This window comes from Hippoglossus stenolepis, chromosome 6 (genome assembly GCF_022539355.2).
Source record: "Hippoglossus stenolepis isolate QCI-W04-F060 chromosome 6, HSTE1.2, whole genome shotgun sequence".
Classification (NCBI taxonomy): domain Eukaryota; kingdom Metazoa; phylum Chordata; class Actinopteri; order Pleuronectiformes; family Pleuronectidae; genus Hippoglossus; species Hippoglossus stenolepis.
The window spans coordinates 23,917,135-23,929,427 of NC_061488.1; the positions used below are offsets into that span (position 1 = coordinate 23,917,135).

Consider the following 12,293-nt stretch of genomic DNA (forward strand, 5'->3'; position numbering starts at 1 on the left):
AAAGTTAATTAATTTATACATTATACCAATCAGAGGCCACTGCCATAAGGTTTCTACCAATAGTGATGATGTCAAGTTACTATGTGACTGATACCAGCACATAGGTGGTTGTTTGGTTACATATTAATCACATTGTGTGCTGTGTGTATTGACCTATGGTACTGACACTGAAATGACATGTTTTTTTAGCCTCGTCAGTGGAATGGCTGTAGGGAGGGGGATCTGAGGGGGATCTGAGGGGGATTAGAGGATGAATCTGACTTTTCCTCTTTTGCCACCCTGAGGTTTACATTTGTACTAAAAAGCAATATGGTTATAATAACCTGGTAATTATTTAATTTTGTAAAAATGTAAATGTAAAGTTGCTGTTTTTTTTACAAATTCTGAGATTACTAAGTGTTATATTATTGTCATTGATATGACTTAATCATGAGTACTCATATGTAGATACACTTTCTGTCTTCCAGTGGAGGGTCTGCGGGAGGAAGAGGTGATTCGCAGTGGGAGCCGAGAGCATCGGAAGAAGCTGTTGCCAGGTGGGTCTGGGTCAGGAGACCTGGACGATGCAACAGAGGCTGTGCTGGGCATGCCGACAGTTCTTTATCCCAACCTCATCACCACTGCTCCTGCTACTACGACAGGTAGTGTGATGAGTAGATAATAACGCCCCACACACATCTTAGCAATACAACAGTATGAAAACTTGAACTTGGACACCTCAGCTGTCAAATCATTCATTGTTGCTTGTGTTTAACGATAGCTAAACAAATTAGATCAAGATAAAAATGTTCCTTTGGTAGATATTGTCATGATAAATTTCACATTTTTATTTATTTTAAGTTTAAAGGCAGATTTTTCTTCCAGGTTGTGGTTTTAAACTCTGAACTTTTGTTATATTGCTATTGATGAAAATTATATTTTGATAGTTATTTTTTACACTTTGGTGTTTGTATTGATATTGTATCCTGATATTAATAACAATTTTTTTACATAATGCAAAATCATAAAGTGATATCCAGGGAAACTGCATAAACCCCCAGTTACTCATAAAACCAATCTTTACTTTGTAAAAAAAATACATGAGCAGCATAAATGAAGAACATCTGTATTATGTGATCGAGTCAGTCCAAGGCAAGTATATAGAAATGTATATTAAGGTTTAAGACAGTGGCAACTATATGAATATTAACTTATAGTCTTTTTCAAATCTAAGTTGCCAGCTCAGTTTAATTTATCCCTTGGTGTTAACCTGGAAAAGCTCACAGGCCTAACCCATCACATGTAAAGAGTTGTGTCTAGCTACACAAAGCCTTCTTTGAACTGAGTGAGATTTAAGAATGATTCACTATCACGAGGAAGTAACCAGTGCAAAGAGCCTGAAGCCCTCGGTGATGTTATGAGATTATTTTTGTCCTAGTCAGAAGCCTGTCTGCTCTGATCTTCCACGGCCTCTCTCATTATAATGCTGAGAGACGGACGCGGAAAGCGGAAAAGCTGCCAACACACACCAACAGCCAAGCAAGCTCATAGGTGCACTGTACATACAGCATACTGTAGTTATGCAGGGCTACACCAAATGGCTTTGGCACATATACACACACAATAATGACAGCCCAGCAACAGTAGGGGGAGTGTTTCTCTTGAGAGAACAAGAGGGGACACGCAATGAAAGCAGGGGCGAGACAAAAAGGAAAAAAGATGTAACCTATTAATCATAAAAACAATGTTTATATGTTAACAAAGAAGTCATGTTTTCTCTCACTTTTCTCTTTGATACAGAAGTCAGATTGATGTAACGTCAACAGAAGATTTCCTGTCACGTACAGCCTCAACAACAATCTTTGCTTATCTTACTGTAACTTCACCCATGTGCTTGCCATTCCCTCTCTGCTCCAGCGTCCCCGGCTACAGAAACCCCCTTTGAGCCCCCTGACGAGGCCACAGAGAAAACTGCAAAAGAGAAGAGGAAGAGGAAGAAAGATAAAGATAGGGGTCGGTCTAAGGCGGAGAACAAGGAGGAGCAAGGGACAACACAGGGTAAACCAGCTGAGGAGAGACCCCGGAAGACACCCTTCCCTACCCAGCCAGTTACAGGTGACCTCTTTTCTTCAGTGTATCAAAAAACATGACGTGATGAACTCAGTCCACATCCATACGACATTATCATTTGAAAACAACATTTTTAAACTAAAGAATCTCTGTCCACATGAGGGTTGTCGCTCAGTTTTATTCCATATCCATACTAACATGCCTAAAAACCCATATCATGTGACCACTCACGTACACTGGGCATGCGTGTGCTAGTGTGCACAGGAAGCATTTGGTTGTCAGTTGCAGAAAGAGCTAAGCTACAATCGAGAGGCAGCTATTTCGAAAAAGTAAAATCCAGAATTTAACTGAACAACAGCTGTTAGCAAAGACAACAGGGTCAGCAACGCTTGTAATTGATTATCTGTAGCCAAAGCTATTGCCAGTAGTTTACTTCCAGAATGGGGCCTTGTAATAGGAGTCTGACGAATCGGTGAAGGCTACGTCATGATTGAAAAGACCCAATCAGCAAGCGGTCATTGTTTCCAAATATTTCTATTTATGCTCATCTAGACTAAAAAGCGGCCCATGAGTTTTCAAACTAAAACTGGGCCAGCAGCGTTTGCAAAGTTCCCCATTTTAGTGGCTCTAAAACTCTGCAGCAGAGTTGATGCTTTTCTAACAAAAACGTAGTAATGTGGCTGTAGCCTCAGATCTAAATAGCTAATTTTGTATTTATTACTTTCATGAGCCAAACCATGATTGTAATAATAAAGCAGGAAGTTAGCAGCTTATCTTAAGGAACATCTGGCCATCATTACATGGGTTAAGGGGGAACAAACGGCTTTAGAGCAGTAAGTGTTGGTTTGAGATGTGATGACAGTGTTTACACAGGGAGGAACAGGTAAAAGAAAGGATAATGACAGGCCACCCTGTTGTCTGCAGGGCTCATATGTCCTCTCCCTCATAATCCAAGGGATCACACACACATACACATGTATGGAAACTCAGTCATGTTCATATATTTGTCAACACGTGTAAACACAGACATTGTGCCTGCCTAAATGCAGAGGGCCATCTGTTTCCTGATTTAAAACCATATGTTTACTCTTGTACTCTCTAAAAGACAGATAGGTGACAAATGAAAGGATTACCCAACATGAAGTGTGTTTTTAAGGTGTTATGACCCCCCCACCCCCGGAGTAGCTTCGATGCTCTTCGGCTTTGATTCAAAACGTTTCTGGAACAGGTCAAAAATATTTCATTAATGCTTCCTTTTATTAAGGCATTTCTCCAAGGAAACCGTTTGAGTGCAACAGCAACGCAGCGGCGGACATCATGATGCTGGTGGATGGCTCCTGGAGCATCGGGCGCACCAACTTCAGGCGCGTCAGAGACTTCCTGGAAGGCCTTGTGACACCTTTTCACATCGGGCCGAACAACATTCAGATCGGTGAGAATCAGACTGTGTGGTGGTGAGGTCGTTGGTCACTTTCCTCTCTGGATTCTTTGCATTCACGTAGACATAATGCCACACAGTGGGTTTCCTGTCATCTGCTCCATTCATGTCACTGCATGTTACTGAGCTGCAAGTGGAAGTTAAATATAAAAAATAGTCATTTATTTATGCCCTAGTAACAGCACAGAGCACCCAATCAAACTTATAAATGCCGTAGCAACCAACTGGAACCTCTTAACAACCACTCTATATAATCCTATATGCTGAGAGCTAATTTTTTTTTTATTCATTCACGAAAGAAGTGAGCTCAGAGAGCAGAATTTGCTGTTTGCTCAAACAGCCAAGTCAGGATTTTCTCATTATTTCTTTAGATTGTGATAAAGCACAAGTAATATTTTTGTCCCAGGTCTCACCCAGTACAGTGGAGATCCTCGCACTGAGTGGCATCTCAACAACTTCACCACTAAAGATCAACTGCTGGAGGCAGTGAGGAACTTTAGGTATAAAGGAGGAAACACATTTACTGGTAAACACATCCCACAATGCACCTTTAATTCTATTTGTCAATCTACAGTATGTACCACATGTCTGTCAGTGTCACCAATCCATCCATCTCCCAGGCCAGGCGCTGCTCCACGTCATGGAGGATAACATGAGGGCCGAGGCAGGAGCAAGGTCGGACACACCCTTTTTCCTGGTTTTGTTGACTGATGGGAAATCTCAGGATGATGCCATTGCTGCGGCCCACAGGCTAAAGAATGCCGGCGTGGAGATCATCGCTGTAGGTGAGACTGAAAAGAAGAGAGTGTGAGGTGGTGTGAAGACGAGCTGCCTTTACATTGATGGGTTACAACATTAAAACCAGCTCCCTAATATTGTGTCATTCCCCCGTGAGCCACTGAAACAGCTCAAACTCGTTGAGGCATGAACTCCAGAGGACACCTGAAGATGTGGTATCTACCTGTGCTGTCATCAGTTCTCATGTTGTCCTGAAAACTGTATTACTCATAACATCCCACAAGACCTATGTATCTTCGTGTCTTTTTCATCCTGAGATATTTTATTAATTTTTTTTTACATCTGTCATCAACAAAAGCAGCTTTAGAACTTCTCTTGCTCAGTGTTACAGCAGTTTGGCTCCTGTCAAAGTCACTTAGATCCTTGCACTTGCCCATTTTTCTTTCTTCCAATCCATCAATTTCAAGAACTGACTGTTCACTTTCTGCCTAATATGTCTTAGCCCCTGACAGGTGCCATTGCATTGAGATAATCAGTGTTCTTCACTTCACCCATCAGAGGATTTCATTTTGTGGCTGATTGATGTACCTTGTTGCATTTTTCTGGGGCTGCTCGGTTTTTCTGCTGTATTTGGACATCAGGACAGCAGAAAGTCTACACATCTTCTGCCGCAAACTAAAAACACACCTCTTCCAACTATACCTTGAATAACATTTTTAAACTAACAATTTAGTAGCACTTAAAAGGCACTTACTTATAGCACTTTGTAGTTTTGCTTTTTTGAAGAAATAGTTCTTTCTTGATTCTTGTTGTTCTGGGTTTGTACCCTCATGGTTGAATGCACTTATTGTAAGTCGCTTTGGATAAAAGCGTCAGCTAATTGAAATGTAATGTAATGTAATATTTCTGTGGCCATGGGACTGTTAGTAGTCTACATCTATTTTGTTCAGCCTCTGGGATATGATGAATTTATGCCTGATGTGGTTTCATCGATGTTACCCAGTAACACAGCTCCTGTAATGTTTTCAGTGTTTTTGAAGGTACAGTATTCTAAATGCTCTTTGTGTGAAGTATTTATATTTTTGTGTTATTCAGGTGTGAAGAACGCTGATGAAGCTGAGTTGAGACATGTGGCTTCAGAGCCTGTGGATCTGAACGTCTACAATGTCAACGACTTCCCTCTGCTCAGTAAACTGGTGGCACGACTGGTCCACATCCTGTGTGGGAGGATAGAGGACCGTGGCATTTCAAAACGTAATCTATCAATCAACTGTCTGTCTAGTGTCTGTCTGCCCACCTGTCTTTCTATTCTCAGCATTTTGTCAGACGTTTGTTTTTTAATGATATCTCACTGAGGTCTAATGTGCAATTTCCTTGTTGCTGTGTCCTCAGGAATGGAGCCTGCACCCACAGACGACCCAGTGCTCTCCTACCCCAGTCCTACTGATCTGCGCTTCTCTGATCTGGGCTCAAGAGAAGTGAAGCTGCACTGGACCAATCCTGCTCAGCCAGTCCAACAGTACAGGGTGGTTTACCACAGTGCAGAGGGTCAGAGACCACAGGAGGTGAGAAACCTCCCCATGCACACATTATTACCAAATTAGGTAGTTGTGCATAAGTAGACTCATATTTCACTGTGAATAATTCCAAGCAGCCTCTACTTTGTACTTACATTTATACTTCGGAGGAAATATGCTTCATTTGCACTTTTTGTGTTGATACTGGTTATCGCGTGTGGGATGGGAAAACAATGTTTTCATAGAAAATTGTAATTTTTACAGAATATTAGAAGTGTTGGATTTTTTGTGAGTGTAAGCGATGCTTTGTTTCCAGGTGGTACTGGCTGGCTCAGAGTCCACTGTGCTACTGGAAGGCCTCTCCTCTCAGACACTGTACCATGTGTCCATCTTTCCTGTGTATGAAAACAACATTGGCCTGGCGCTCAGAGGAACTGTCACTACACGTAAGACTGACATCAGTAGCTAGTAACTGATGCGTACTGCGAACACCCCATGAGACCTGTCATTTTGGAGATGCTCTGACCCAGTTGTCGAGCCATCACAGTTTGGCCCTCGTCAAAGTCGCTCTTATTCCTGAAACATCTCTCTTCTTATTTCCTCTGTGTCTTCCTGTCTCCATGACTCAGTGCCCCTCGTCATGCCTGCCAACCTGGAGGTGACTCCTTCTTCTTTCAGCACGCTGCGTGTAAGCTGGGGTGCAACGCCTGGCGCGACACAGTATATGATCCTGTACTCAGCGCTCAACCATGGAGAGCCTGACGACGCCAAAGAGGTGGGAAATGGATTTCTCTCTGTTGAAAGCACATTAAGGTTTATTTCAGTCTGTTTCAAATTCTATCAAGCCCAACGGCTCACACTTCAAGAAATCAGTCCCTTAAATGCGCCCTATTTTTTTCATCAAGATCTATGAATTATTTCTTGGGAAATTGGTGAGAACTTAAAAAAAAACCCTTACAATGTTAAAGGAGGTGAAAGAAAATTTAGGATCTGCCCCATTATTGGGGCAGCTGTGGCTCAGGGGGTAGAGAGTGTTGTCCATTAACTGAATGGGGGATCGTTCGATGTCCGGCTCCTCATATCTGCATTCCAGAGTGTCCTTGGAAAAGATTTTGCGTGTTTACCCGTGTTTAAAAAACCCATGTACACCTTCTAATTTTGGTGTATTACCTCTGGTGTGGAGGTATTAGACAACAAACAAATGTAATCAAAGGAAATAGAAATTCACACAGAGATGGATTTAATTCACCAATCAGCCTCTAGGAACCAGCAGAAGTAAGATGGTGCCTCATGACTGAAAGCCTGTAGGAAGTCACTGAAAGTTATAACTGTTTGCTCTGTTAGCAGCATGGATGGATGGATGTTGATCTCTATGTGTAGACAAGTTACATAAAATAAACTTCTCACTGCTGTTTTTATTTAATGTGGAAAAAATCTGTCCCATCAGACGGAGGAGTGATGTGTGTGTCAGTAGAAATATATTTCTTGTCATTCCCTTCATCCTCCTATCACTTCCTCCCTGCCTCCTGTCTTTGGTCCTCACACATATGATGCAACAAAAGAGCCAACATTGTCTTGAAATTGTATCTCAATAGAGTATTTACTGCTAGAAACCAAATTAAATAGCTGGTTAACAGAGATTAACATGTTCTTGTTAGTAATCGTTCATTTCCTTTTCACTCATTGTGATGTCATTTTACCGTGAGAACTTGTAGCAGGTTTATTACCACATGATTTCTGTTCCAGGCTGCACTAATGTGAATAATCCTCTAACTCCACATGTGTACTGTGTATCTGTATAATTGCAGGAGAAATTCAGTGCAGACCAGACAGTGGTGGAGCTGTCCGGGCTACTGTCGGAAACAGACTACTCAGTCACCCTGTATGCTCTCTATGATGAGGATCCCAGCGACCCTGTCACTGCTGTAGCCACCACATGTAAGACCCCCACAATGCCAAAAGATCCCCATCCCTCGTTTCTTTACTTTTGTCATTTGTATCTCACATTTTTTTATTTCTCCTTCCCATTTTTGTCCTTTACTTCTGTCATTATAATTCACTCTGCTGTCATTCCATCTTTTCCTCTTTTTCTTTGACCCTGTTCAGACGTGGTATTTACATCGGTCCTGAGTGATCAGATCAATATATAGTTGATTCACTTAGCAACTGCTGGCCTTGCTCTCTTTCTCTTTCTCTCTGTATCTGTCTCCCACTTGAACACACTTGTAAACCCAGACTGGTTAAATACAATATCATTTGGACTTCACAAACACAAATGACGTATGTGATATTTGCTTGCAGAGCAGGGAAATGAGATCCTATCACCAGTGGTCACAGGAGACATTCAGGACACATTTTAACACTGGGCAATAACACAAACATTTTCCACTTGTGATCAGGTCTCTCAGGGCGGATGTTAATAACTAGTTCTCAACAGGGTCTCTCTCATCTCCCTTTCCTACCATTTCTCTCTATTCTTTTCTTACAGACCTTCCCTACTATTCTCGCTTCCATTTCTATTATTAAAATACAATATAAGCTTAACAATGACACAGATAAAATAATTGCGTCACTGCACTCACTACTCATTTGTCTTTCTTTTTTTTATTGCCTCACTTTTTGCCTCCCTGCAGTCCCTCTGCCGTCACCTGTGAGTGTTCACTTTCCTATGGTGACCCATAGTATGCTGAGGGTGAGCTGGGCGCCTGGAGCTGTGGACGTCCCTGGGCACAGAATCACCTACAGCACCAACCACGGCAGTGACGTCAAGCAGGTCATTTAACAATATACACTAACGTTAAACCTTCTGTCTCCAAAACCATCCTCAGAGCTGAGAACGTGTCTTTATTTTCAAAGAGAAACATAAACAAAACAAAAAAACAAGAAAAGAAATGTGAAGGTAACACATATCCAGAAGTGAATAAAATGCATTTTTGTTTAACTTAAAATAAACTATTACACAGACGCACAAAACATTTTTATGTTTTTCTTTTTATTTCCTTATTTTCTGACATACATATGAAATAACCAAAATGTATTGTAACTATAGCACGGTCTGTTTCAGTCATTCATTCAAAATATCTTTCCAGGTGGAGGTAGCAGGACTGAACTCAGTGCTGGTGCAGAATCTGTCGTCTTTGTCCAGATACCTGGTTTCAGTGCAGTCTCACTACCCACAAGGCCTTTCTACAGCACTCACCAGTAACGTCACCACACGTAAGACAAGCATAATCATATGTAATGTAATCAGAATTATAATCATAGTGTAAAAATAACATAAAATTAATTCTGCATGAAAAAACTCAGAGCAGGCTAAAGTGTCCTTTATTTTAATGCTCCCACCTTTTCCTTCTCTCCTAGTGAAGGTGCCTTCGCCCTCAGACCTCAGGGTGACTAACTTCTCAGGCAGTGATATCACTGTCCGCTGGGAGGCTGCAGCCGGTGATGTAGTGTCCTACCTCATCAAGTGGATCTCCCTCAGTGGAGGAGACCTGAGACAGGTAAGCATGAACAAATGGATGGTTGCGGCACATTATATGTTATAATGGTCAATATAAAAATTGCTGTTGTGTCCCTGTTGTGTGTTTCAGTTGAGGGTTAGTGGCGAGAGTGAAGTAGCGATCCTGGAGGGGGTGGAGGACGATAAGGAGTACCAGATCTCTCTGTCTGCACTTTATGGAGATGGAGCTCAGAGTGAAGCTGTGGCCATACGCTACAGCACCTGTGAGTCAAACCCACACTCAGTAGAGCCTCAAGAAGGGCCAACAGTTCCCTTATGAAACCGCTACATCATTAGATCCAGATTTTTATTTGGATCTGCACCAAAGTACACAAACTCATAGATATTAGTGTCATAAACATGCCAGATTTCTTTTTTATCAAGATCCATAAATTATTATCTGAGAAATCAAGGGAAAATATTGAAAAACTCAAATGTTAAATAAAGTGAAAAGAAATTACTGCACTAAGATTGAATTGGTTCTTCTTGACCCATACTTCATCCTTCCACTAAGTGTTGTTGCTTCTCCCACTTTGAGGGAGGTAATAAGTTGTAGAATGTGTTTCTGGTCTTACTTGTTACAGTTAAAGTTAATGCATTACTACACTATATAAAATAATTTTGCTGACTTCATTGTGAGGTCATGCTGATGTCATTTCTAACATATGATCATATATTATTGTTTGAAGCTTTGGGTTGTGTCTATCGTCCTATAGGCTGCAGAGGTAACTTGAAAAATACATTTTTTTTAAAATGTTGACGTTATTTTCTGACTTCATTCTGACATTGCTTATAATGTGACATCATATGATAGCGAATCATTTCTAAACCAGTTAAGCTTTAGATTGTCTCTCTATTATTTGCAGAGAAATGGAAAATGTGTTTTTCAAATCATATTTTTGTTGATTTTGACCTTGACCCTTGACCTATCAGCTGCAAAACGTAATCATCTGGAGAGACCAGAGTATTAATAAGAAATACTTTTCCCACCAAGTTTGGTAAAATTCCACTCAAGCATTGGGGTGCAGGGTGAAAAACATTTAGGGAACGGCAGCTCTGCAGATGTTTTATTGTGCCAAATTGTTGCCAAAAATTATTTCATCATTTCCTCTTGTGGGACAATAGAGATTAAATATGAATATTATATATAATATATGTTGAACTGATTTAATCTCATAATAATATAATAATAAGTATCTTCACTGCAGTGTCAGGTGGAGGCCCGTCCAGCGCAACGGTCTCTGAGGAGACTGCGGTCAGCTTGGTGGTCAACTGGGTACCTCCCAACGCTCACGTCCTCCAGTATCGTGTGTCTTACACTGCACTCACTGGAGCTGAAACACAGGACAGCACTGTAAGTGGACTGTAATCGTCCCCTCCTCCTCCTCCTCCTCTGCTTTGTCCTTCATCCTTTTTCGTTTGAATCATTCTGCTGCTCTGAGCTCACTGTAAAAAATCTGTGATTGTATTGACAGATGTGTGTTTTGTTTTAAAGCTTAGCTGTAAGTTTCTTGTCCTCAGGTACTGGTCCCAGGTGATGAAAAGCGGGTGGTGCTCGAGTCATTACAACCAGATACACGTTACAGCATCCTGGTCACCGCCGAGTACCGCAACAGAGAAGGAGGAAGCAGTTCAGCTCAGGGCAAAACCAGTGAGTCAAACACTGAAGAGATACACATGACTTTTTGAAATCATCACCTGCTGGAAAAGATCTCATGTTGAAAGATAGTTTTAGCTCTCTCTCCCTCACACTCTCTCTCTCCAGCCAGTCTGCGGGTGAGCAGTGTGAGCGTGGTCAGGTCAGACCACTCCAGCATCTGTGTGTCTTGGAGACCCGTGTCTGCTGTCGATGGATATCGTATTGTCATCCATTCTGTCAAAGGTAATCTTGAGTTAAATCAATTACAGTTTGTTAACTGGCAGCTCGTAAAGCTGATGTAACCACTATTAATTTACCCATCGGTGTGAACATATGTGTGTTATATCTCTGTGTGTGCGTGCGTGTGTGTGTGTTTGTGTGTGTGTGTGTGTGTAGACAAAGAAACAAAGGAAGAAAGTGTCGATGAGTCCAGCAGCAGTCACTGTTTCACTGATCTGGAACCAGAGACTCTGTATCGCATCAGTGTGCACTCACTGCTCGGCTCAGCAGAGGGGGCTGCTGTCTCCATTCTCCATCCAACAGGTTTGATCTCACTAACAACATTTTGAAGTTAGTTCAGCCATTTTCAGACATGAACTCCTCAGGATGTCCCCACAATGGGGTCCAGACTTTCTCTGGAGTTTGCCTTTTACACATGAACAACGCAGTAGGAGATTCTCCGGTCAGGTGCGTTCACAACAACACAGGAATCTCTATATAACAGTGTGTAGGATTCATACTAAAAGTGTACATGCGCACAAAAGCCGAAAAATGGCATACGCAAAAAAAGATTCCGATTTATAAAACCGTGCTCACGCACAACTGAAAGCTTTTATAACTCCCAGTCCACCTGGAAACGTTCGTAAGTGGATCTGCATCAAAGTGGGTCCTCTACACGCCCACATTCAAATCAAGCGATGAGAAGAAGGAGCGCAACAAGAAAGACAGATTGTTTGGTGTTTGGTTGGATGTCATTAATAAAGAAAACACACTGATACAGTGTAAGGATAATACAGTGAGTTAGAGTGAAGACGATAGAAAGAACAAAACCTGAAATTAAATAAAGGATCTAATTCAAAGGTGGAGCCAAAAAAATCTGAATATGAACTTGTTGTATCGACTGTTCGTATTTTAATTATCCAAAACTGCACGATTATTAAATCCAGAGACAGCTGTGATCTCCCCAATCTATCCAATTTGACAGAATTGTATATTTAAATTAATTAAAAGAGGCTCTACATAGAAAGGTAAATATTATACAGTGTAAATCATACCACACACATACCTCTCGGCTAATAAACCAGAGTGGTGAGTACTTGTCTTTGTACTGGGATGGTTCATTTCTGTCGAGTCGTTATAGTGGGAGTCAGTTCAGCACAAAGGTCCAAGTCTTACACACGAGTGTCACTGCAG

General features: G+C 41.4%; 1 protein-coding gene across 2 annotated transcripts in view; it reads left to right on the forward strand.

Moving 5' to 3' along the window:
• Positions 1-12,293, forward strand: part of LOC118110758 (collagen alpha-1(XX) chain) — a 37,434-nt gene that overhangs the window by 12,939 nt on the left and 12,202 nt on the right. For both annotated transcript variants that reach the window (XM_035158798.2, XM_047340264.1), the window contains exons 5-22: positions 468-641; positions 1,897-2,094; positions 3,314-3,481; positions 3,894-4,013; positions 4,108-4,272; positions 5,321-5,479; positions 5,618-5,790; positions 6,059-6,188; positions 6,372-6,517; positions 7,551-7,680; positions 8,376-8,515; positions 8,832-8,958; positions 9,103-9,242; positions 9,333-9,465; positions 10,450-10,595; positions 10,763-10,892; positions 11,007-11,123; positions 11,277-11,423. In XM_035158798.2, coding sequence (XP_035014689.2) covers positions 468-641; positions 1,897-2,094; positions 3,314-3,481; positions 3,894-4,013; positions 4,108-4,272; positions 5,321-5,479; positions 5,618-5,790; positions 6,059-6,188; positions 6,372-6,517; positions 7,551-7,680; positions 8,376-8,515; positions 8,832-8,958; positions 9,103-9,242; positions 9,333-9,465; positions 10,450-10,595; positions 10,763-10,892; positions 11,007-11,123; positions 11,277-11,423 — 2,643 coding nt within the window. The remainder of the gene's footprint in view (positions 1-467; positions 642-1,896; positions 2,095-3,313; positions 3,482-3,893; positions 4,014-4,107; positions 4,273-5,320; positions 5,480-5,617; positions 5,791-6,058; positions 6,189-6,371; positions 6,518-7,550; positions 7,681-8,375; positions 8,516-8,831; positions 8,959-9,102; positions 9,243-9,332; positions 9,466-10,449; positions 10,596-10,762; positions 10,893-11,006; positions 11,124-11,276; positions 11,424-12,293) is intronic.